General features: G+C 43.0%; 1 protein-coding gene across 1 annotated transcript; it reads right to left on the bottom strand.

Moving 5' to 3' along the window:
* Positions 1-10,484: 10,484 nt before the first annotated feature.
* LOC119442659 (very-long-chain (3R)-3-hydroxyacyl-CoA dehydratase) lies at positions 10,485-24,601 on the bottom strand. The gene is made up of 9 exons (XM_037707620.2): positions 24,456-24,601; positions 24,102-24,218; positions 17,768-17,959; positions 17,064-17,250; positions 15,655-15,782; positions 14,812-14,924; positions 13,366-13,472; positions 12,193-12,327; positions 10,485-10,685 (listed from the first exon to the last, which is right to left on the bottom strand). The coding sequence occupies exons 1-9, from the start codon at positions 24,576-24,578 to the stop codon at positions 10,612-10,614; spliced, it is 1,176 nt and encodes a 391-aa protein (XP_037563548.1). The 5' UTR covers positions 24,579-24,601; the 3' UTR covers positions 10,485-10,611.
* Positions 24,602-24,676: the final 75 nt, after the last annotated feature.

The raw sequence follows: 24,676 nt of genomic DNA, 5'->3' as shown, positions 1-24,676 counted from the left end.
CGAGCGGCGTCCAAAATTTCGGTTAATACCATTGCACATTATAGTGCTACCTATCGGTCGCGGTGCCACTAGAAAGTCTGAATTGTGCAGGTTCTAAAAATCTGGCATCTGATAAATCGTTCGGCAACTCTATCTGACATTGTCGCTACCAGGATATATATAATTTAAGGCACGTGAAAACAAAAATCTGCCTCGCTATAACCGCTACCGTACGTGTCGGATCCCGCATTTTGATTTCGTTATAGCATGAGAATACTCCATCGAATTAAAGCATGACCAACCAAATTTTAGATTTACTTCTTTATACCTGATAATTCATTCTATCAAGGTTTGACTGTACGCAAATTGCAATGAAAGAGGTTCCGTACTCCTTTTTAGTCAGCTCAGGATACAGCCGTGATGTGATCTTGCTTTATTCTCCCACTTCAGCTATACAGTTTTTTTTTTTCTAGCAGCACCAATTTTTTTTTTTTTTAGTTGCCTATGGCAATTCTAAACCTTGATTTAAATTACTCGATGAGGCAGCCATTACTTCTGTGAGAAATCAAAATGCTTAAGTGAATAATCAACAGAATTATGCTAATTAACTTTTTAATTAATTACTTTATGGCACATATTTCAATCTACGAATTATAACCAGTGAGTGTGCAAGATGTGTCCACTTGGAATTAATTCTCAGGACTGCACCAGTTCCAAAATATTAATTTTCAATGTGTCCAATGAAATACATTGCCATTCAAGTTATTGTAAGAAAACGCAGTTTTATACATTGAAGCAGGAAAGTAACTGGAACACCAATGTATCACCAGACACTTTGAAAATTAATATCTTGTGAACTCACTGGCTATAATTCGTAGATTGAAATATTGAAATATCTGCCATAATGTAACTAATTAAAAATAATTATTATAATTGTTCAATTAAGCTTTTTGCTTTCTATTATAAGTAATGGCCATCTCATCGAGTAATTTACATCAAGGGTTAGAATTGTGCTATTTGCCACAGGCAATTTTTAAAAATTTCGTGCAGCTAAAAAAAGACACCCTATTAATAGTAAATGGTGGGAATAGCTGCAAAATAATGTTTTTGCCATGTAATATGCATAAATATTTACAGCAATATTTTGTGCCTAAGCAAGGTATGGGAATGCTCTGTTTGGTGCTCCACTGCTTGCAGGGTAGCATGACATGAGTCAATGATTAAACATCTTTGCCAGTCTTCATTGATCTTTTGTTTGTGTAGAAATAGCATTTGTATCCGTCTTTTATCGTAATTACAGAACTTCAAAGCAATTTCCCATTTTGTACACACGTACAGAACAGTCCACTATTACAGGGAACACTTTGATGTGAAGGCCTCGTTGCTGGGGTTTTCAGCGCTAGTGCTGGCTAAAGCTACGTCAATGCACTGCACTGCACAGGTGTATAGAAAGGTGCCAGCACCACCAACTGCAAGTCATCTGTTGCAAAACCTTAGCGTAACCAGACAATTGCACCAGTGTAATGCAACCAAAGAAACAATTAAGTCATGTCACCCAGTCCACTTTAATTGTGCGCTATTTGCGTGCACTGTGACCTTCTGCAGTGCATGAATTGGTGCCCACAGTGAGGGAGAGCAAGAAAACAATTTCGTTGAACATCACAGTCCTAGAAAAGGGAGGTCTAGTTGACAGCCACGCCTAGAGGTTTGAAATGTCCTCACAATGTCGAGGAGGAGCCTGCCAGCCACTCCATGACCGCAGGTTTACATAAAGCAGGTATGTGACTGAAGCTGCCGTACAAAGCTGTGGGGTCACCCAGACTATCCCACAGAATCTGGGAGCTTCTCCACAGAACACAGCTGATGGTAGGATTTGTGCCAATAGTGAGCTGTATGACAAGCAGTATAGGGTCCTGTTGTGTGCTCCTTCCATGCAAAATGGAAAAGCTGCAAGAGCTCAGCAGTTGTCTCTTGCCTACACAACATGTTCACAAGTGTGGGAACTATGCTGAAACCTATGATGCAAATTCAGGAGAAGCCGATGCCAACCAGAGACGAAAAGGGGGAACCTAAATGCATTAAGTGTTTCAGCTTTCCTGGAAAAGTCTTGTTCATAACGAATCTTTATTAGGGGTGAATTATTTGATTCATATTCGATGTTTTGAATACAAATCAAATATTACACACTAACTATTCGTATTCTAAAATTAACTATTCGGTATTTTCAAATATAGAAATTAACCAAGTATTTTGCGACAACTGTCTGTTAAAGCCGGATTACTGTTCTCTGTCTGCTAAACAAAGTACAGCAAACTATCAGAAGTAAAATAAGGACAAAAGCTTTTGAAGCAATGCAGTAACAAAATGGGTCATGCAAGCTTTGATTTTGGTTTCGCGGAGCAAGCCTACATGAAAACCTGTGATTTTTGCTAGTAGTCAGTAATTCAGTGTTTCGTGCAGTCTAGTCATGTAGCAGTTTTATCTTTTTCTCTACAACCAGTGATGTTTTCCTTGAAATGGGCCCTCATGCGTCTAAGGCACACAAGTCCTTCAGCAGTTTTTAGAGTGAAGCTCTTAGGCGCCCGTTCTGTGTTTCGTGCCAGCGTCCCTCGGCGTAACCAAGCACAGCGGAGGATGAAAGAGCGAACGCGAAGCACATCACGGGATGAAAGACGGCGATAGCGAAGAGAGCGCGAGGTAAGTGGAGGAGGAGGGTATGGCGAAAGCGTGAGAAGAAAAGCATAGTGCCGCGCAGGGTGGGCTCCGAGGCGAAATCCGCTACGAGATGGCGCCACAGTAGTGCGGCGTCATCTGTTCACTGATAGCATGTGGCAAGCACGTCCACTGATACCATATGTATATAAAGAAACAAAAGTGCTGCATGAACGGAGGTCTGTCTGTGGCGGCTGCTGTGAATCGTGCCCACGTGTTACCCACGCGCTGTCTCTCGCGATCTCCCGATTAGCGAGGCAGTTGCACCACACTTCGCTCCGTTTACAATGTGCCGCACGAGGCAAATTGCCCACGCCTGCCAATATATTGCGAAGTGAAAACACATACACAGCTGCAGTCAAATTTCGCATTAGGGAGTATTGTAATCGTCAGCGAACTTTTTCTTTTCTTTTTCCACTAGTGACCTTTTTTTCTTAACAACCATTCATTTGGCGTTTTTGGAAAGCTAGTCATACAGCAGCCATTCATTCTTGGAAAGCTTGTTTGCAACCAACCTATAAAGATGTTGAGAGGCTATTCGTGCAGTTCATTTATTCACAATTAGTATCTTGTGTTTAAAACTTATCCTAACTGTCCGTAATAGTTGGTTGTCTTCTTTTCACTAGTCAGTACAAGCGTGGTACCTAATTATACCGAAATAAATATTTCCGCTATAAGTATATGCGTCAGCGTTTGACTATTTGATATCCAAATTGATATTCAATACTTTCTATCCGTATTCAAGTCATATTCGAAAAATGTGATATTCGCCCATCTCTAAATCTTTATACATCCTATAAACATAGGAAAGTGTCCAGCTATGTACCTGTTGTGTCTGCATACAATGCACTGCATGTAGAACAGAAAGCATTGTGCCAGTGGGATTAAAATGCGCGTCTTGCCATGCCCTTCACCAAAGAAAATATACAGTGCCTTCACCGCTGGGTTCACCAATGTTTTCTTTATCATCTTGAAATGTTACATTGCAAATGCACAGCAAAATAATTTTATAGCAGTTTTATAGCAGCTCTTGCATATGCCTACAAAAAAAAAAGAAGAAAAATTAAGACTGGCAAATTTACAAGAGTCCAAGACATGATAATGTGATTCAAACATAGAAACTACGCTATTCACTCAGCAACCTGCTCTTGGAAAAAAACCTCCATGGTTAATATTGAGGTTCAGTATCTTTGTTAATCATGCGAGACCTGCACAGCAAGTATAAACTGAGCAGCATAAATGAGCCACAGAGGGATAAGTTTTTCCTAAAGGGCAAACACCATGTTCTGTGGGAAGCGATTAGCTCAATTCTGTCTTGATGGTTATCTGAACTATGTGCCAGAAACAAAATGCATCATCTTTGCAAAGAGTGAAACAGTCAATGTCTAATCAGGGCAATAACAAAGCACGAATGTGCTTTCCTTGACGTCCTGTGTGATGGAGCACAAATTGGCAGCAGTGCCCTGTGACTTGCAAAGAAAACAATGAGCGATTGCATTCCTATAGACTTTAGGTGAGGCATTCTTTAATCGATGTCACAGGGAGGGCTTGTACAGAAATTTTCTCATAATATCGCCACTTGTTTTTCATTTCTACATCCATTCTGGCAGACCAGTCTTCTGCTCATGGTAAGAACTGAACAGATAGCAACAGTTTAGACAGATAACAGCACTTCAAGGCTGTAATGTAATAGAATATCTGGATAGCTTTGGCTCACTTACACTCGTGCCAACTCAAACTTACCAGGGCACATGTGGCGTGGTGCGCCGACTAATGGTTTGAAGAAACGTGAGAGCAGCAAGTCTACATAGTGTGTTTAAGGAAGCAAAGCTTTCTTCGTGAACTCATCCGGAGTTTCCGGACTGTGGCTGCTGGCTGGATGCTGCTGCTGTCTTGCCGAATAGATCACACTTAATTAAAAAAAATTAATTACTTGCCCGATACTGGGATCAAGCCTCGGCCCCCCAGCACCCCAATGCTTCAACCATTAGGCCACAATTGCATGTATACTTCTATCATGCCAACAGTCAACACGCTCTTTGTTATGATCGCTGCATATTGATTATGATGACGATTGCCATACTATGGCACATAACCACAATGGCATAGTGGCCAAGAAGCGGGCAGTACATATTGTGCCAACGCCAACTAGCCCTTTGGGATGAGCCCTTTGGGATGATCCCCGTGTGTTGATGATGATTTCTATCATCATCATCATCATCATCAGCCTATATATTATGTCCACTGCAGGACGAAGGCCTCTCCCTGCGATCTCCAATTACCCCTGTCTTGCGCTAGCGTATTCCAACTTGCGCCTGCGAATTTCCTAACCTCATCATCCCAGCTGACTTTCTGCCGTCCTCGACTGCGCTTCCCTTCTCTTGGTATCCATTCTGTTACCCTAATGGTCCACCGGTTATCCATCCTACGCATTACATGGCCTGCCCAGTTCCATTTCTTCCGCTTAATGTCAACTAGAATATCGTCTACCCCCGTTTGTTCTCTGATCCACACCGCTCTCTTCCTGTCTCTTAACATTACTCCTAAGATTTTTCGTTCCATTGCTCTTTGTGCGGTCCTTAACTTGTTCTCGAGCTTCTTTGTTAACCTCCAAGTTTCTGCCCCGTATGTTAGCACCGGTAGAATGCAATGATTGTACACTTTTCTTTTCAACGACAGTGGTAAGCTCCCAGTCAGGATTTGGCAATGCCTGCCGTATGCACTCCAACCTAATTTTATTCTTCTGTAAATTTCTTTCTCATGATCAGGGTCCCCTGTGAGTAATTGACCTAGATAAACATATTCCTTTACAGATTCTAGAGGCTGACTGGCGATCCTGAATTCTTGTTCGCTTGCCAGGCTATTGAACATTATCTTTGTCTTCTGCATATTCATCTTCAACCCAATTCTTGCACTTTCTCGATGAAGGTCCTCAATCATTTGTTGTAATTCCTCTCCATTGTTGCTCAATAGGACAATGTCATCTGCAAACCGAAGGTTGTTGAGATATTCGCCATCGATCCTCACTCCTAATTCTTCCCAGTCTAAGAGCTTGAATACTTCTTCTAAGCATGCAGTGAATAGCATTGGAGAGATTGTGTCTCCTTGCCTGACCCCTTTCTTGATAGGTATCTTTCTACTTTTCTTGTGGAGAACCAAGGTAGCTGTGGAATCCTTGTAGATATTTGCCAAGATATTCACGTATGCCTCCTCCACTCCTTGATTACGCAATGCCTCTATGACTGCTGATATCTCTACTGAATCGAATGCCTTTTCATAATCTATGAAAGCCATATAGAGAGGTTGATTGTACTCCGCAGATTTCTCGATTACCTGATTGATGGCATGGATATGGTCCATCGTAGAATATCCCTTCCTGAAGCCAGCCTGTTCTCTTGGTTGACTGAAGTGAAGTGTTGTCCTGATTCTATTGGAAATTATCTTGGTGAATATTTTATACAATACTGAAAGCAAGCTAATGGGTCTGTAGTTCTTCAATTCTTTAACGTCTCCCTTCTTATGGATAAGTATAATGTTGGCGTTCTTCCAGCTCTCTGGTACACTTGAAGTTGTGAGGCATTTCGTATAAAGGGCCGCAAGCTTTTCAAGCATGATATCTCCTCCATCTTTGATTAAATCTACTGTTATTCCATCTTCTCCAGGCGCTTTTCCCCTGGTCATGTCTTTCAAGGCCCTTCTAACTTCATCGCTAGTTATAGAAGGAGCTTCTGTATCCGGTTCATCACTATTTCGAATGGAAGAAGCTTGGTTGTTTTGGCTACTGTACAGGTCAGTATAGAATTCTTCTGCTGCTTTTACTATGTCATCGAAATTGCTGATGATATTACTATGCTTATCTTTCAGTGCATACATCTTGCCTTGTCCTATGCCTAGTTTTCTTCTTACTGATTTCATGCTACGTCCATATTTTACGGCTTCCTCAATTTTTCCCACGTTATAATTTCGAATATCCCTTACTTTCTTCTTGTTGATCAGTTTTGACAGTTCAGCGAATTCTATCTGATCTCTTGAGTTGGACACTTTCATGTTTTGTCGTTTCTTTATTAGGTCCTTTGTTTCTTGGGAGAGCTTCCCTACATCTTGCTTTGGTGCTTTACCTCCCACTTCAATTGCTGCTTCTGAGATCAGCCTAGTTACGGTTTCATTCATTAGCTCTATGTTATCATCTTCCTGTTCTAAAGCTGCATATTTGTTTGCGAGCACCAGCCTGAATTGGTCTGCTTTTACCCTTACTGCCTCTAGGTTGGCCTGTTTCCTCTTGACTAATTTCACTCTCTCTCTCTTCAAATTGAGAGAAATCCTAGACCTCACTAACCTATGGTCACTGCACTTTACCTTACCTAACACTTCTACATCCTGCACTATGCTTGGATCGGCAGAGAGTATGAAATCTATTTCATTCCTTGTTTCTCCATTAGGGCTTTTCCAGGTCCACTTCCTGTTGCTGCGCTTCCTGAAGAAGGTATTCATTATTCGGAGCCTATTCCTTTCCGCGAATTCTACTAACATCTCTCCTCTTGCATTCCTAGAATCGATGCCGTAGTTGCCAATGGCTTGCTCACCAACCTGCTTTTTCCCCACTTTTGCATTGAAGTCGCCCATGACTAAAGTATACTGAGTTTGCACCTTTCTCATTGCTAGTTCAACATCTTCATAAAACTGTTCAATTTCTTCATCATCGTGACTAGAGGTTGGTGCATAGGCTTGTACTACCTTCATTTTGTACCTCCTATTCAGCTTTATTACGACGACTGCTACCCTTTCATTAATGCTGTAGAATTCGTCAATGTTGCCCGCTACGTTGTTATGCACTAGAAATCCTACCCCGGATTCTTTCTTATCTGGAAGACCTCTGTAGCAGAGGACGTGGCCGTTAGTCAGTACTGTGTAAGACTCACCAGTTCTTCTAACCTCACTAAGGCCAATAATATCCCAGGAAATGCCTGATAATTCTTCAAATAGTCCTGCTAAGCTAGCCTCACTCGAGAGGGTGCGCGTGTTGAACGTTGCCAGGTTCAGTTTCCATTGGCGGCCTGCCTTGACCCAGAGATTCTTAGCACCCTCTGCCGCGTAGCAGGTCTGACCGCCGCCTTGGTCAGGTGCTCCGCAGCCACTGGGAACTGAGGGCCATGGGTTAATTGTCGGAGTCATGAGGGAGGTAGTGGCCGAATACTGCACCAGGGAGGCCAATTCCTGTTCTGGTGAGGGAGTGACTTTGATGACGCTTAGTGGGCCTGCCTAGTTTGGTTGCACCTGAACTAGTATAGCCCCACTAGCTCTCGGCAATATGTATTTTTTTCTTTGCCGGTGTCAGGCACCACTCCATGCCTGAAAATGATTTCTATACTATGGCTCATACCCACAACGGGGGATTGGCCAAGAAGCGGGCATTATACTTAAATTAAGTAAGAAGAAATGAATACAAGAGTTGTCATATTGCGTAGCATGGGTGGGTGAGAGGACACGCACGTGCGCCAGTTTCTTTTACGCCAAAGACACAGGAATGAAATGGGTAAATTTATAGCATTTCATTAATTGCTTCACATAAGCTTCGATTCACAGATTCCGAAATGTGCATTGGATCTGCATAATTTTTTAAAGATTTGTGGACTATGCCTTCAAAATTATATTATGCTTTCTTCAGAAGAAAATGGTGGGTTATTAACGGACAAAGTGAGTACTGAAGCTGCCTTTCTTGAATATTGTGTCTAAACCGCAGCACGGATCATGTCACTCGGATGTCACAAATAGCATGATATTTTCAGGAACTTAAACCCATTTTGTCCAGGAAATCTTGCAAGAATGCCCTAGCTTGAGTCCTTGCTCACATTAGCGTTATGATGTGAATGTAATGTCTGGGTAGACCCTGCCAAGATCTGTCACAATAGCCAAAATAATAAAAAATGCTTCGAAAACCTTGAAATAACACTTACGTACTGGTGCTGGGATTTGTGTGAAATTCAAGGTATTGAAGTCTGGCCTTCATTTTCTCTTCTATTATCACAACATTAATGAAAATACAGTAGTATTGGTTGTGCTCTCAAAGATAAGGCCACAGTAGGGCACACAGATGAACAAACGGGAGCCCCACATTGTTTATCTGTGTGCCTTACCAAGTCCTTGTCTTAGAAAGCAAATATAGATTTTAAAGAATGCATTATCAGTTTAAACTGATTTAGTGTTCTTTTTAGTGTCCCGTTCGACATTATGTTAATACAGTCAAACCTCGTCATAACGAAGTTGCATTTAACATGAAAATACATTCGTTATATGCGACATTTGTTATAAGCATACACGCTGATATTGGCAGAAAAAAAAAATTGAAGTAACACCTACGCGAAAGAAACACAAGCGTAATGTCTCCGACGTGTCTGGAAAGTGTCTCCTGCAAATTTTGAGGGCCCACTGGCGGCTTGATGTCAACACATGGCACAGGACCTACAATAAATTACACACACGTGCTCTTCACACCATCGCTACACTCAACCAACTGACGCATGGGATCACGTGGGATCGCCACGTTGGCTTGTCAGCCAAGTTGTGTGCCAAAATGCACACATGCATTCAGAATGTGCTATTTCAATACGGAGAAAAGTTTTTCTTTCCTTCATGCATTTCAAGTTGCGAATGGCTTGCAAGTACAGGGCTTCATGCTGACCCAACTCCTCTACTATTGCTGTCAATCTAGCCCATGTGTGTAATCTTTATGTATTGATTACATATAAGGGTATGACCATATTGATGGCAAGCTTCCTATGCCAATCTGCCACCAGTCACTCTGCCAGACATCAAGTTTTTGTTGCAGCTAGGCCTAACCAGACCTCCTCGCTCAGTAGGCGGCAGCCAAAGTTAAGGCTTGGCGCTAAGTCAACTCCAGTCTGGTTTTGTTCACAAGCGCCATGTTTGTAGCATTGCGAGCGTAGGTCATGTCCAAAAAACTGTACAGCACACCGTCGGGAATTAAAAAATTTCAGTTGCCGTTATACCGTATTTATTCGAATATGTATAAGGCAAGATTTTTTTTCCCAAGAATTTTTAGCCTACAAATAACCCCCGGCCTTATACGCAAATTTTGCCTTTAGGTGTGGCTTCGTGGCAGCACGAATTTCGCCTTAAAGAGTGGCTTTAGGGCAGTGTTTGCCATGGTGTCGTGAAGCCACACCTAAAGATAAAATTTGCACATAACCCACACTCCGTGTGTTGAAGCTCCCTTCCCCCGCCTTTCATGGTCACCACTTCGCACTTTGGCTGTGTTAGTAATTCAGCAATTCAGGCGATCCCCGCCGAGTCTCTATAATCCGTCGGCTACTTTGTATCGCCTTATATTGATGTGCATATTAAAGTTTCTTTCTTGGGTCCCCCCCAAGTGCACCCTTGCTTTATAATCGAATAAATATGGTACTTCATTCTATGGTCACACAGAGGTGCCCCGGGGAAATCTAAATAAGTGTACAAATCCTAAAAATAAGCCACTTGAAAAATCGTTCTGCAACTGTGTTTTTGCTCCCAGAATACACATTTTGAGCCAGACACAAAATAATTTGCTTCGCTATAACCGATACCATGTCGAATATCACATTTGTGGCTTTGTTATATTAGGAGAATGCTCTGTAGCAATAAAGCATAAACGAAAAACTTTTTATATTTACTTGTTATATTTGTGCTCGTTATGTAAAGGCTCGATTGAATTTATATAAACAGACTTTCCAAGTCTGCTCAATATAAAGTGAACCTCCACTATGGTAAATACTTGACACACTGCACACAAGGAGCACTTTGTTCACTTTATGCACTTTAATAACTGTAGCTGCCATGAAGAAAGGAGGTACGGAGTAAAAAAAAAAAAAAAAAAACGCTGATGGAATGAAACAGACTAGTTGATGAGGACAACACATGTTCTTAGTCTTCCTTGTCCTTGGGACCGAGGATCTGCTTGCGCTGCCGGTACATGTGACTCATCATAAATGCCAGTGCTGCAAGGCAAAGAAAAAAGTATTTATGTGAATTCTCAGCACTTGACAGAATGGAACTGGACATTAGGGAGAGAAAAAATTCAGCATGAGACAATTATCACAACTGCATTAAAAGGGGCCCTGAACCATCCTTCGGGCTTTGTGAAAAAACACATTCCACAATGAGCATACACTGCTATGAACAACTCAGCCAAATTTTGAACTCGTACACAGCGTGTGCAGCTCACAAGTGGAGCGAGCGTGAAGTCACCTTTTTCTCAAACGATCTCTTGTCAAACAAAGGCCCTCTCCTCACCCATTTCGAAGCTACCACCGCCTTGCATGTGTCATCATATGCAATATTCCCATAGGCGGCTGCTATTGGCCGATAGTGACATCGATCAAGAAGGGTGTTTGGATCAGTACGCTTCTTCCTACCGTTACTGTGTATATTAATTGACGCAGTTTATTACACAGGCTGAAGTAGGCGAAAATCTGCGCTTCGAATTTCGATAAGAATTGCACACTTCCAGAAGAAGCGGTCTATCATCTGCTCATGCTCGGCTGCGGCCTACACCCGCCTAACATAGGAATGAAACTTTGGCCACACTGCTCATTGGTGTCGTAGCCATAGAGTCTCGCTAATTTTGATAAGTTCTGAACCCGAAACTAGACTTGAACATTAAGCTCAGCCCACACGTACGCTACGCCTGCCGTGCCTCGAGAGGAACGACGGTTAAAATCTACAAGGGACGTGCATCAGCGCGCACTCACTCCTGGCTTCTCCTGGCTAGACATGCTTTTCATTGAGCTATTGACAGCGCTTCAAAATGCACAATCTGGATTTGCCTACTATCTGTAAAGGACAAAGTCGATCCGCACCACGTAGCACAGCCAGACTGGATCAAATGACCCTGAATACGCGCTGCAGCCCTGCCGCGCACTACAGTTGTGTGTCGCTGTGTCCGTTGTGTAGTGCAAATACAGCGGCCGCTGTGGGGTGCCACGATGAACCCTCTCAACGTAACAGTCATAAGTGGTGCATTGCCACCGGTGGTGCCCCAATCCTTCAGAACGGAGGATGTTGAGGGGAAATGGGAAAGATAAATACTGCGCTTGTAGCATCTACGCTCGTACTAGTAGGTCTTTTTGAAAAATTATTTCGGTAATACATTCCAAGAAGGCACCATACTCGTTCGAAAGTGTTTTTGAGGCTTCAAAGAAAGGTGTTTCAGGGCCCATTTACCAACTATATTTCTACAGCTATCGGTATGCATAAACAAGAGACATGAGACAGTTTTTCTTTTTTCTGAGACCTTCATGCAAACACTTAGGGTGAATGTTAGTTTAAGAGTTTTAGTTTAACAGAGGGGATGCAAACCTAAAAAACAATGCAAGCAGATGTGATGTCATCTGGTGCCTGGTCTTAAACCTGTCCTTAAGCATCCAAAGTGCCAATATAAAGAAGCTGGTTTGTCTGTGTAACAGACAAACCAGCTTTGCTTGCAAATGATGTGCACCAACTCACTTGGAAAGATTCCCAGAAGTAGGTACAGCCGCAGGAATGTTGGGAGGTAGAAGGAGAAATTGAACATGTTTGGCAAAGCCATGCTGAAGCGCCCGGTCTCCTCGAAGTAGGGAATGTTTCGGAGGATTATCACCCCTGCAAGTACAAAAGCACACAATGTTCCACAGAAAAAGCAAGGTACGTTAACGCTGACAACAGATTTCGGGTCTAAATGAACAGCCACAAGCTGGTAACCAGTATAATGAAATGAACTCCCTCTTACTGCAACTTTCAGACAATTCTGGAAAATCTGTTACAACATTTCAAAAATAACCTCCACCAGGGTGACCACGTTAATCCGAGCCAAGTTCCCGGGTCTCTCAAAACAAGCTGAAATAATCAGCGCAGATTGTCCAAAAATAGAAAATGGATGTACGTATGTGCTGTTTGGTTTACTCATCACTACAGTAAAATGCTACAATCAAGCGAACTTCAAGTGTGCCTACACTGTCATGCTGCACTACAGCCAGAGTGGTTAACAGAAAGAAATGGAAAGTCACAGACTACTTTGCCCACTGTTTCTTGGAAAGCTGTAAATCTGATTCATGTTCATTAACAGTTCTTGCTGACATACCCCATTCACCAAACGCCTCACCTTATCATACCAAGTACTACCATACAAAAATATTTGTGCAACCCAAAATTTGGTACAGCTACACTCACCTAAGATTTCCAGATTACCCCCTTCAGGCAATCTTCTTAACCCAGAATTCCGCATGTGCTACCTTTCGTTAAATCAGCAATGAAAGAAGCACACTTTAAGAGCTAAGCTAATCGAGCAAGAACTGTTTTAAAATACCACACCCCTAAGGGCTACTGCAGGAGTGGGTGATGCAACCCAAGTACACAAGAAATTACAAGAACATCACACTTGAAAATACAAAATGAACATTCAAAATGATGCCAGACTACAAAGCTGGAACAGTGATATATATAACCTTTTTAATGCTTTCTGTGCAACATTTTATATTGTAATTTTATGCTTTATTACACGCCCATTACAATACTAAATCAATGCTGAACCAGCTGACCAATAAGAAACTACAGCAACAACTAAAACACAATGCACACAAACTCTGAGCCATCTCAAGGTAACAACTTTGATTTCCCCACCCATAGAATTTCATACGGCACCTTCACACAGGAATCCAAGTGGAAACAGAGGAATCCACACAGTGTATCGCAGCCAGGTAATGAAGCCAATGCTCTTGTCATATGTGCGCAGCATGTAGTAAGGGTACCTGCATGACATCGCAGAGGAGCAGCACCACTTAGGTTTTGGCATCAGCTTTGGTTATTAGCTGCAACTTTCTTCTTATTTGGATATTTTCTCATAAGTTTAGAAGATAACAACCATGTCTCAGCATCATTCCTAAAAGGTACTAGAGAATGTACAGCCTCTATCAAAAGAGATGCAGCCCACAAACTTCTTTGCAATATCTCTCCGTGAGTTGTGTAGTGAAGCTGTTCAGGCTCTTTCAACACTCCAGAAGTGTAGGAATTTGCAAAGGCAGGCTCTGTGGTTACAACAGGTTAATGCTGACTAGTATGGCACAGGAGGCTTACTGACAGCCTGTAAAGAGCTTTGGGCCAGGAGCATCAGGCCTGCAAACTCTTGAGAAAGGCACGATACATGCACGAAACCACAATGAGAACAAGAGAGCCAACATTTCTTCATAGCTTAATTACCGAATGCAGTACAATGAAGTCCTGGTTGTTCCTTTCAGTTACAGGATGCATGGCTATCCATGAGAAAATTTGTTATCACAACTCGAGCACTTCTAAAAACATACTTTAGTACAGCAGGCCTCATAATCAGTTCATGGCTTTGGCACGTAAGACCCCAGAATTTAGTCTTTATTTCATGACAACAGACACCGACACTCCCCCAATTTATCCAAGTTTTTCGAGTAAACACTGTATTCAAGATAGTTTTCGTTGAGCTCATTGTTCAACAATGCCACAGAAATCAAATCAAATCTGGGGGTTCCAAAGCAACGCACAGGCTATGAGAGAGGCTGTAGTTGGGGGGGGGGGCACCAGATTAATTTTGACCATCTGGGGTTCTTTATAGGCGTGCCTAAACCTAAGTACACAAACATTTTGAATTCAGCCCCTATCAGAACAAGGCTACTGCCGCCAGGAATCGAACTCGCAGCATCATGCTCATCAGCACAACACCATAGTCACTAAGCCTAAGCAGTAGCAGCTAACAATGTCACAGAATGGTAGTTTCGCATGGGATAACTAGTATAAGTGCGATCAAGCCCACCATGAAAGACAGACAGGTCTTTTTCTCCTGACACTGTAAAAAGCAAAAAAAAAAAAAAAAAACAGCATTGACAGCCACAGAGGTTTATGGATCACAGGAAGCAGGATAGCCAACATACATCCTGGAATCAAAATGCACCGCCTGCTTTCCAATGCTCAAAAAGTGCAGTGTCCCTCCTGAATCTAGGCTGCACAGTCACATAACAGCAATACCCCGGAAACACATTCTTTTTTTTCCCCCCCACATCTACTGCATTCAATCAACTTCCACAGTCGGGGCATTTGAGAAAGAAATCGCGCACCACTGACCTGCACAGTTCTACCAGTGTGTACACAACAAACAGATAGAAGACCACAGGCTTGGTTTGCATCCTTGGCTCTGCATCAATCATGGCAAATATCATGAAGATGCGGCCACCCACCTGGGAAAGAAGGAAAAATGCATTTTTGTTATGTATTCCTTGTAATACACAGCTTAATGATCCCAAAGTGCTCCTAGAGTTATATATTGCATGGAATACTTTAATGGGTTCGTTTAGTACCAATTCCACATGGCCAGTTTCAGTTGTGCAAGTGCTAATGCTGATGGATTCATTAATAACTGTCTAAGCATGTAACAGGTTATTTTTTTAGTACAAACAGATTTAATAAAGGACACCTGTGGTAGATCTTGCAATAACGTATTTAACAAAGTTTCACCAATTAACTGCTATTATTCACTTTAGGGTGCATGCCAATTGAAGAACTCAGGCTGAGCACTGATGAAATCATATACACTCAGCATTAATCTTGTGATTAGCAACAGTTTCACGAATTAAGTCCTCAAATTTTGAGGCTTGAACACTGATTGCATGAAAAATCACTGAGTTGTGGGGCAAATAAATGAGAATGAAGAGCGCGAACAATGATGCATACTGCAATAGCAGTTCTGTTCAATATACAATTTCATTCAATGTTCCAGTTTGCTGGAAGTGTAAAAACTTTGTTCTGATCAGCAAAAGTTTTACTGTATTGATTAGATACAAGAAATGCCAGGCACAGTGCATTGTCCAAATGGTGATTTCTTTAGGCTAACTCCCTTTCACATAAGACCACAGCGACGTTCCCATACCCATGCGTATACAGACCAGAAGACAACAGAGCTTGGCTTACTAGCACAAGTGGATGCAGAAAGCTGCCTCTGGTGTATCCGAGCAGTGGGTGCAGCACTTCGAGAAGTTGCAGGCAGATGACTAGACGCATGGCTTTGCCCACAGCTTCCCAGGTGCCCGCCATGGAGTCTGAAAACACACAAGCAAGTAGGCACCATTTTGAAAGCAGCTTCACTGTGTTACAGCCATCACACTTTGCCACGCAGTCGTCAACCTTTTTCCATGACTTAGCCATTCGGTTTTGCCCTGAAACTTTGTCATGACAGTCATCAGGTTTCACTATCTGTGTAGGCACAGAGCACTTACAGTCACCAGATTTCCTAATGCAGATGACTTCTGTTTTGCATCAATTTTAATACCAGCAGTTAATACACAGACAAACAAAAGAGAGAGATTTTGTCTCAACTTGCTACATAATCACAAATGCGATACAGTTGTAAATACATTATGAGGGCTGACTCTTCGAGGTGTCATAATATCCATAACAAAAGCTACAACCCCAGCCAAGGGATTAAATAGTAAAAAATGTCACACACAAAAATATACTAGTACAATGAACTATTTGCCTTTTAATGTATCATACATCCATATCATCTACTTAGCTGCCCAATACTGCTTGTGACAAGCCCAACCTGATCAAAAGAGCTCTCACGAGCAATACTCTACCACTAATTTGATACCAAGTTATGGCACTTTGCATCACGGCTGTTTAATTATTAATGATTTAATTACTGCATAAGAACAAGCAAGGTTGGGCTTTCTTGCATGGCTCACATATTTCATCATGCTTAGGGGGCACATATTTGCAGCAGGTATGTGCATTGAGTGCTTATAAAGGCTGCAAATTACAGTAAAACCAGTCTTTAGGTGTAACACCCCTTAAACATTCTTCAGTTATGGTGAATTACTACCCGATGAAGCAAATACAGCACATCTGCTGTAAAAATGCAGGCTTAAAAGGTACACACTGGAAAAAATGTGTCTACAGCACAGAAAGTGCAACATATTATTGCGTGTCAAAACTATGAATAACCTTTCTTTCTTTTTTGTAATAAAGAAAGTTCTCATGCCTCACCTCATAATGAAATGTCTCGAGTACACTTTGGTAAAATGTTTTCGGCAGCATTAAATATAACACACGCGGCTTTAATGCAGGCCTCATTCTGTTAAAATCCCTTCCTGTTCTGGTCATCTTGCTAGAAATCAAAACTCGTGTAACAAGCGAAAAAAATTTGAATAGTAGACCTGCAAGCACATCCAGAAACAAGGCACAATTCACAAATTCACTACATAATTATACTGTGGGCTTGGGTGCATTAAATCTGGATTACTTTAGCACACAAAACAAAAGAGGATCCCCCTCCCATTTTTTTTACAAGTTCCTAGAGAGAGGCAAGAACTGGGGCTTACATTCACCATCACGGCTGTAGCGGATGAGCATGACAAGACCGACATAGAGGAAGCCGACAAACTGGAAGAGGTTGTAGAGAAAGAGGTACACCTTGCGGAATTCCTCGGTCTTCCTCTCTTGGCCTCGTCGTTTCCTGCTCCATGATGGTGGGCTTGTTCGTGAGCTCGGGGAATAGCGCTGCGACTCCTGCGGGTGTACCAGAAAGTGTGCTGGTCAAATGACAGAAAGCGTGTGACAAAGCACACACCAAGGATTCAATGAACTAATTAAATGACTGATTGATTTAATGGTTTGGTATTCTAATGCTACATCTGAGTCACAAGGGCCACAGAGCTGGGCCCGTTGACATAGGAGCACAACACATTTACACAATTAGCCCACACAACGTTGAGACTCTCTTCACTGGCACAGCAACCCTTCTGAACAACAGAGTACAGTGCTCAGTGACATGAATGTGATACCGGCAGCACATAGCCGCTGGCGCTTTTTGTGCCACCAGTGGGTGCTGGGGACACCGAGCAGATTCATTGTGGCATACGATGAAAGCGAGAGCCTTTGTCATGCATTGTGACTGCATTTGGTCCCCCAGCAATCACCCAGCACTTACCTGTGAAGCAAGAAGTGCCGACCCCCATGTGGCGCGATTATCATGCTTTAATCGCTAAGCACTGTACATTTATGATGACAACAAGCCGCGACTTACATAGAAGTTCCGAAGCTGGTTATCATCTTCTGACAGCTCATCTTCATCATCCTCCGTTTGCAGCTTATCAAAGTCAACCTTAAGCCATGCCGGCTTTGGTGAATCTGCTGACAGTAGCTGAGGCCAGGAGTCTAATTTCTCCTTTGTGATCTGGATATCCACTTGCCTGTCATTCACCCGGTACTCACAGCCCTGCGAGAAAGGCATCTCCCTGGTCACGTGTGAACTTCTTCACTGAACATATGTGAAACAGGAAATCAAGAGCAGTACAAAACCAATTTCAAATGTCAATTAGTATGTGCAATGAGAAACTTGTTTGCAGATAACCCTTCACTACCCTGTTTTGTTATATATATAATGCTTCAATTCACAATGTCCTGTTCCGAGACGCATTTGCTTACAGCAGTTCAAGTATGACTGTGAAAAAAAAAAAAAATATATATATATATATATATATATATATATATATATATATATATATATATATATATATATATATACATATAATATTTTTGCTTAACGTTTCCATTGCAAAGCCATAAGACACCAATGCATCTTTAGAACAGTCATTATGGGTTTCCAAATGAACATAAATGAAATTCCACAAATAAGACATGCGCTAAAAAATCTGCAGTTCTCTGTGCCTAACCATTGTTTAGCGATTATATGCTGTTCAAACCAAGCTTACACACATGGAATTTGACAGATGTCCTTTGAAGCTAAAATAAGCAGATACTGGAAAATATTTTACTTCTCAGACATGAAACCAGTAAGTGAAACCTCAGCAACATCTGTAACATCCTGTCTCCTTTTGATATCGCATAGAATGCTGCTCGATCCAATCTGCACATCCGGTGTCCCGAATTGCATTCTGCGATTTATAGATGAAACACCTTAACACTAGCAAAAAATGGCTAAAAAATCCATTATAGCAATGGCACAAGTGCAACATTCATGCTGACAACTACCAGAAGAAAACTTGGGCCCCCGAAGACCACTTGTTGACAACCTCTGTCAACAAGAATAACCCAACTAACTATAACGCCTAACCCCACTAACTATAACGCCATGATGTGATAGTGCACTTTTTAAAACCTAGACCTGACCTACTGTGCCCAGGGTGTCGGAACGAAATGTTTTACAGCGTAAGCTGTTATGGGCTCATTCCAATAGCCGTTTCAGTTCGCGATGATGCCGCCGCCGGTGTACGGCACCGTAACTGCTATCACCGGAAATGCAAAAAAAGTACCCGATTCCCACTGGGATTGAACCCGCATCCGCTGCGTGGGAGCCAGATACTCTACCACTGAGCCACGCAAGTGCTTGCTACCGGGCAGTGGAAAAATGCCCTATAAGGCAAGCGCACAGGGTCAGACGACCCAAGCCTCCGCCAGTATGATGGTGCCATCTAGGTAAGGCGCCTGCAAACGCAGCATGTGCAGGCGCAGACGACGAGATGCGATTCAAACGAGGCGCGCAATCAACGCGATCCCAAGCTGCCCGAACTGCCGAGTCTCCGCCAGTATGGTGGCGCCATCTAGTTAAGGTGCCTGCAAACGCAGCGTGCCCGACATGCAAGTTGCAGTTGTAAGGCTTGATCGGGCTCAGCAGACTGCTGTGCAGAGAGCATTACAATCCGTAGCTCGCCGTCGACGCCGGGCAGACAGTTCAGATCATTCTCATCAAAACGAGGCGAACAGACTGCAGCGAAGACCCTGTTGTGCGTGGTGTCCAAATTGGAGCTACTCTTCAGCCACTCCACCAGCTTACACTGTGACTGTGCTGCGTGTGCCACACAGGCCTGTGACTTTTTTAGTTCTGGTTTTAGGTTCGTTTCACTGAAAACAGTGCTGTTCCAGTTCTGTTCGGGTTCTGCTCCGAAAAAAAAAAAAAATCCGTAACAGTTCGTAGCGGTTTTGATTCGCATGCAAAAATTTAGAAGCGAAGTAATGATAAAAACATAATATTCATTTTTCTCAATAATTTCAAAATAGCTTTCTCAATACATTTCTCAACTTTCTCTCCATTTATTTGTCTATGCGTGCAGTAACCATTTTTTGTGTGGTTTGATATGGTAATGTGAATGTGATGTGGCTGACGTCGAGGCCTTGCACTAGTCGCCTCATCCTCAGTGAGGCTGTCCTTGCTTCGCATTATTCGGGCTACTTTGAATTATGAATTCCGAGATCATGCTCTGTGCCTTGAGTCAAGGCACTGAGTATGATCTCAGAAGCAGCACGTCATCAAGTGTACTCGCTGAAATGCAAGACCGCTGTTCCAATAAAATGAACGATATAGTTTTGGTAACAAAGCGTTGTACCCGTAGAAAACGAAAAGATGAGTGTGCAATCTTCAGTGTGCAAAATTTAGGTTTTGCTACGATGCCGATCTGCTAGTGCACCGAGCAGCAGGTTTAGATTAGTGGAGCGCTCGACCGGCTATTGCTCGCACTATTGCTGCCCGAGATACGTGCTTATGTGGACCCCCGAGATCCATGCTAATTTTGACGTTGCCTGACGTCTGTTGTTGTGGATTGCCGAATTTCCCCTTGAACTGAAAACTGATAAAAAATATTTCGGTTTCACTCCGAAACAAAATAATAAACAACGTTTCGGCTATGTCTTCGTTCCTGTCAAAAATTAGTGTTTTTTTTCGTTTTTGTTTTCATTCCGTTCTCACACACTGACAGTGCCCACAGAAGTATCGCAAGACTTGTGCTGACAGCACTAGGCAAAAAGGATCTAATGCAATGTCTTAGGTGTTTGACATGTATGTGCACATGAAGGTGATGCCTCACAGCTACACTAGGATGTCTATCACGCTATGTTAGTGGTGTCATCTCCTACACCTAGATCTTTTAGTTGCAGCATCCTCTCCTCCACTGCTTCATATGCCACTACGGGAGCACTAGGTGCGACTCCTGATTCAAGACTATCTCCGAACATACATGTTTTTTGCCCCATCTCAACAGTACAAGATGTTATTAACAAGTTAAATGTTTGTGTAAGCTGATCTGACCACTTTAAATAGAACACAATCACTAATGAATAAATTTTTGCGCAAAAAATAAATAAATTGCTAACGTTTTTTTTATTTACTTGCATTTTGCTTCAATAAAGCTTGCACCGACTATACTGTTACTGGGTTGGCTGTTTCAACAGCCGTCAAACTTACCAATGAGGTTAGTATTCTGGAAGTCTTTCATAATACGACTGTCACACAGTGCATATCTGATCGGGATAGAACTTATTGATCGAAATTTGCTCCCTTCCGCAAAAAAAAAAAAATTAATTCTGGGGTTTTACGTGCCAAAACCATGATCTAATTATGAGGCACGTCATAGTGGGGGGCTCCAGAATAATTTGGACCATTTGGGATTCTTTAAAGGGGCCCTGAACCAGCCCTTGGGCTTGGTGAAATAACATAGTCCACGGGTAGCATATGCTGCTGTGAACATTTCAGCCAAGTTTTGCTGTCGTACATGGTGTGTGGAGCTCGCAAGTGGAGCGCGAAGTCACCTTTCTCTTAAACGCTCTTTTTAAACAGAAGCCTGCTCCTCACTCTCTTTTTGGCGCTTTATTTCATAATAAATCGGATTCCCATATGTGGCTGCTATTGGTAGCTGCGGTCGGCTACGCAGTGTAGATACCGCGGCTGTGGGGTGCCGCCACAAGTCCACTGGCTAAGCGCACTGCGGCTCGCTGAGGAAAACCGCGTTTAGCTTACGTTTAGCGCGTCGTAGGCACCAAAATCGGAAGTCGTGGCGTCTATGTTAAAGGGTCCCTGAAATGGCACGGACAAATTTTGTAGATGCATAGGGTGCAGCTACAGTAAAACATTCGCACCACAATTTGTGTGAACATCTCATAGTAAGAGAGTTATGGACGATTACAAGTTACTCTCCTCCATAGGCTGCTTTTTCTCCTCAACTCGCTCGCCGACCGATCGGGGCTAAGATCCGCCTTCATTGGCTTTACGTCATGATGTGACGTCGTGTCGTCTACTTCCGATTGTCTTGGAGCCAGCGTGCAAAGCCTCTCCAACCTCTCCGCCAGCCGCCTAGCAGTCGATCCCAAGCGAGAGCTTCGAAGTAGCATGTGTTGCAAGTATTCTGTCGCAGCACCGACTGTCTCCGGTATTCCGGTAACCACAGTTGAGCTGGGCATTTTGACGGATGGGTGGAGGCTTAAACTAAAGCCCCTCCATACTACTATTGTTGTGATGAAGGAGCTTCAGTGCAGACGTACATGAGCGGCCTGATCGGTCTGCATGGTCCAGCCACCTGGTGGCACAGAGCTTAACTCTGTGCCACCAGGAGGCTGCACCATCCAGGCTGTTCACATTCGCACCTCCACTCATCCCATAAAAATGCCTAGACGCCGTCAGCTTGCGCTTGCATTTACCCGAATACCAGACATGCGAAACACTATTGTGGTATATACAGGGTGGTCGTAAAGTCAATACCTATTTTTAATTTAGATTCCCCTAGAAACTAGCATTAGCTCTAACTGGCGTGTAATACTGTTGACTATTATGATAATAATATGACTAATATGAGAGCATGGCTTGATGACAATTTCCCTGGAAGATGGATTGGCCGCCGGGGACCGAAAGAATGGCCTGCACACAGCCCTGATCTAACCCCCTGCGACTTCTTCCTTTGGGGATGGGCTAAGGAACAAGTGTACAAGTTAAAACCAAGGGATCTTGACAGTCTTGAACACAATATCTGCGAGGTGTTTGCAAATGTCCCAGTTTGGATACTACGAAGAGCCATGGAGTCTGTTCCTAAAAGATTCGGGCAGTGTGTGGAAAATGCAGCTGCATACGTCGAAATGTAACCTAATAACAAAATGATACACCCTAATGATGTAATCAATGGCAATAAAACTTTGCTCGGTTGTTTATTTTCTGAACTATTCATTGTTACAAATAGGTATTGACTTTACAATCACCCTGTAGTAATCTTTCGGTGTGAAGTGACTGCTGCAAACGCGCAGAGGCTGGTGCCGATCGGATACCAACAACCAGCGCTTCAGCCACTTCGCTCGCATGTTTGCCTTGCAGAGGGACATGGTGTCACACGCAGCTTGACATGTCACCGATCGCTACATTTGCAGTCCACAACGCAAGGGCGAACCACGGTGCTTGCGAAAAGACAGATCGAGACCAACAGAGGCTGTGCAGCTCGCATCAACACGGAGCACACTGTAACACAAGCAGACGACACTGGCTGTGTGCCGGAAGTGCTTTCAAGAGTGTAGTGATACATTGTCCTTGTGCATTCTCTTTCTGTTACTTTCTGTTTATAGAAACAAATTAACTAACATTTCAACTATTACGAACAACATTTGTTCACCACAATGCTGGAAAAATTATCGATGACACATCCTGGGCAGCCAATCGGATAGCTCAGCCTACTGACATCATATGGTCAAATCGCATCTCCAGGTCAGGGGCAGCTGAAAACTCAGCCGATTGGCATGCTGCAATCGGTAGCGATGCGCCTTTTCAAACCCTTACAATAAATTACACGCTTTACGCGGAGCACTCAGATGCGTCAATTAATGATCAGAAAGACCTATCCTAACGACTCAGTACATTTGTACAAAATCGTTTCAGAGTCCCTTTAACATCCAAAATAAACTGCGCGCCACGGTGACATTTAAAAGGCAGAGCATTGCGGGCACGCCCCCACTCTGCCGTACCCTTCGCAGTGCAAGGCATTGAAAAAGGAACGGGAGCACAGCGGAGGCTGTGTTTGATTGCCAATAACTCCGCTTCTGCTGAACGCATTGAAGTACTTTTTGCGGCAAAGTATTTCTGAAATAGCCTATTTTCACTTCAAATGTCTTTATCCACTTCGATAAAATGTGGTTCAAGGCGCCTTTAACGTGCACCTAAATCTAAGTACACATGTGTGCTCCCTTCCGCAGCTTGCGCAAATGAACCAATCGCGACCGAGAAATTCGATCCCGATCAAGCTCGATCACGATCACTATGCACCGTACGACGAGACTTGCAGCACTCAACTTAATTCCGGCGGGCGGTAAATGCGGGAACGAATCGATGGTGACGAAACTGCAACAAAAGCGCTCGCACTCCATATATTTGGTGCGATCTCAACGTTTTCGCCAATATTCCCTAACCGAAACAAACATGTGTTTCTGGTTGTAAGTAAACACTGCTACAGAGATCAGCAAAATACAAGCGATCGATGCGGATACGCTAATGGCGCACTCCAGCGGCGCTCTGGAACATTCTAGAACAGCGATAGCTCCAATCAGTAATACTTCTCTGAAATGTGAATGAAAACTGTTAAGACGGTACTTACATCGGGGTTAACGGGGGCGTAGAAGTCCAAAAGGAACGTGTACTTCTCTTCGCCCCTCGCACCCACGCCGTAAGCGCAGAACGATAGCCTGTTAGTGGTAGCCTCTATATCGGGAACCTTTAACGATAATCAAAAGAACAGAACATTGATAGTGAGCACCCATAAAATTTCCAGAACTATACAAGCCAGAAGGCTCAAACTTAATTGGCTTTCACGGCTTATCTTCACTTTTTAAAAGGAAAAATGTTGCCGGTCGATTCACACTCCTGCCGTTCAAATCACACTAATGCGAGGTTTTAGAGTTAGATAAGCGATAAGCAGCGTTTTTTATCAGCTTGCATCAGCAAGGCTCACCTTAACGTTCCGTAAGTCAACACGCAAAAAAAGTTTAGAGTCATTTTGCGCCCAGTAAACAAACGGGCTTAGCGTTCCTGCAGCCATGACCGCGACGATGCAGTTGGCGATTCGCCGTCGCATCGAGCAAAAGCCCACCTGACCCTTAGCAACTATAAAACCAGCACCGTCAAGGAAGGGCAATTACTTTATTTAAAACAATATACGCCAGCAAGATTTAT

Source organism: Dermacentor silvarum, chromosome 2 (genome assembly GCF_013339745.2).
Source record: "Dermacentor silvarum isolate Dsil-2018 chromosome 2, BIME_Dsil_1.4, whole genome shotgun sequence".
Classification (NCBI taxonomy): Eukaryota; Metazoa; Arthropoda; class Arachnida; order Ixodida; family Ixodidae; genus Dermacentor; species Dermacentor silvarum.
The sequence above is the reverse complement of the archived record's forward strand: the minus strand, read 5'-3'. Positions and strand labels throughout refer to the sequence as shown.

Coding starts and splice junctions, on each gene's coding strand:
- LOC119442659 (XM_037707620.2), bottom strand. CDS start 24,578: ATGCGACGGCGAATCGCCAACTGCATCGTCGCGGTCATGGCTGCAGGA. Junction 14,925..15,654: donor TTCTGCATCCACTTGTGCTA/GTAAGCCAAGCT, acceptor CTTCTTTCCCAG/GTGGGTGGCCGCATCTTCAT. Junction 10,686..12,192: donor ACTTCTGGGAATCTTTCCAA/GTGAGTTGGTGC, acceptor TTTGCCTTGCAG/CACTGGCATTTATGATGAGT.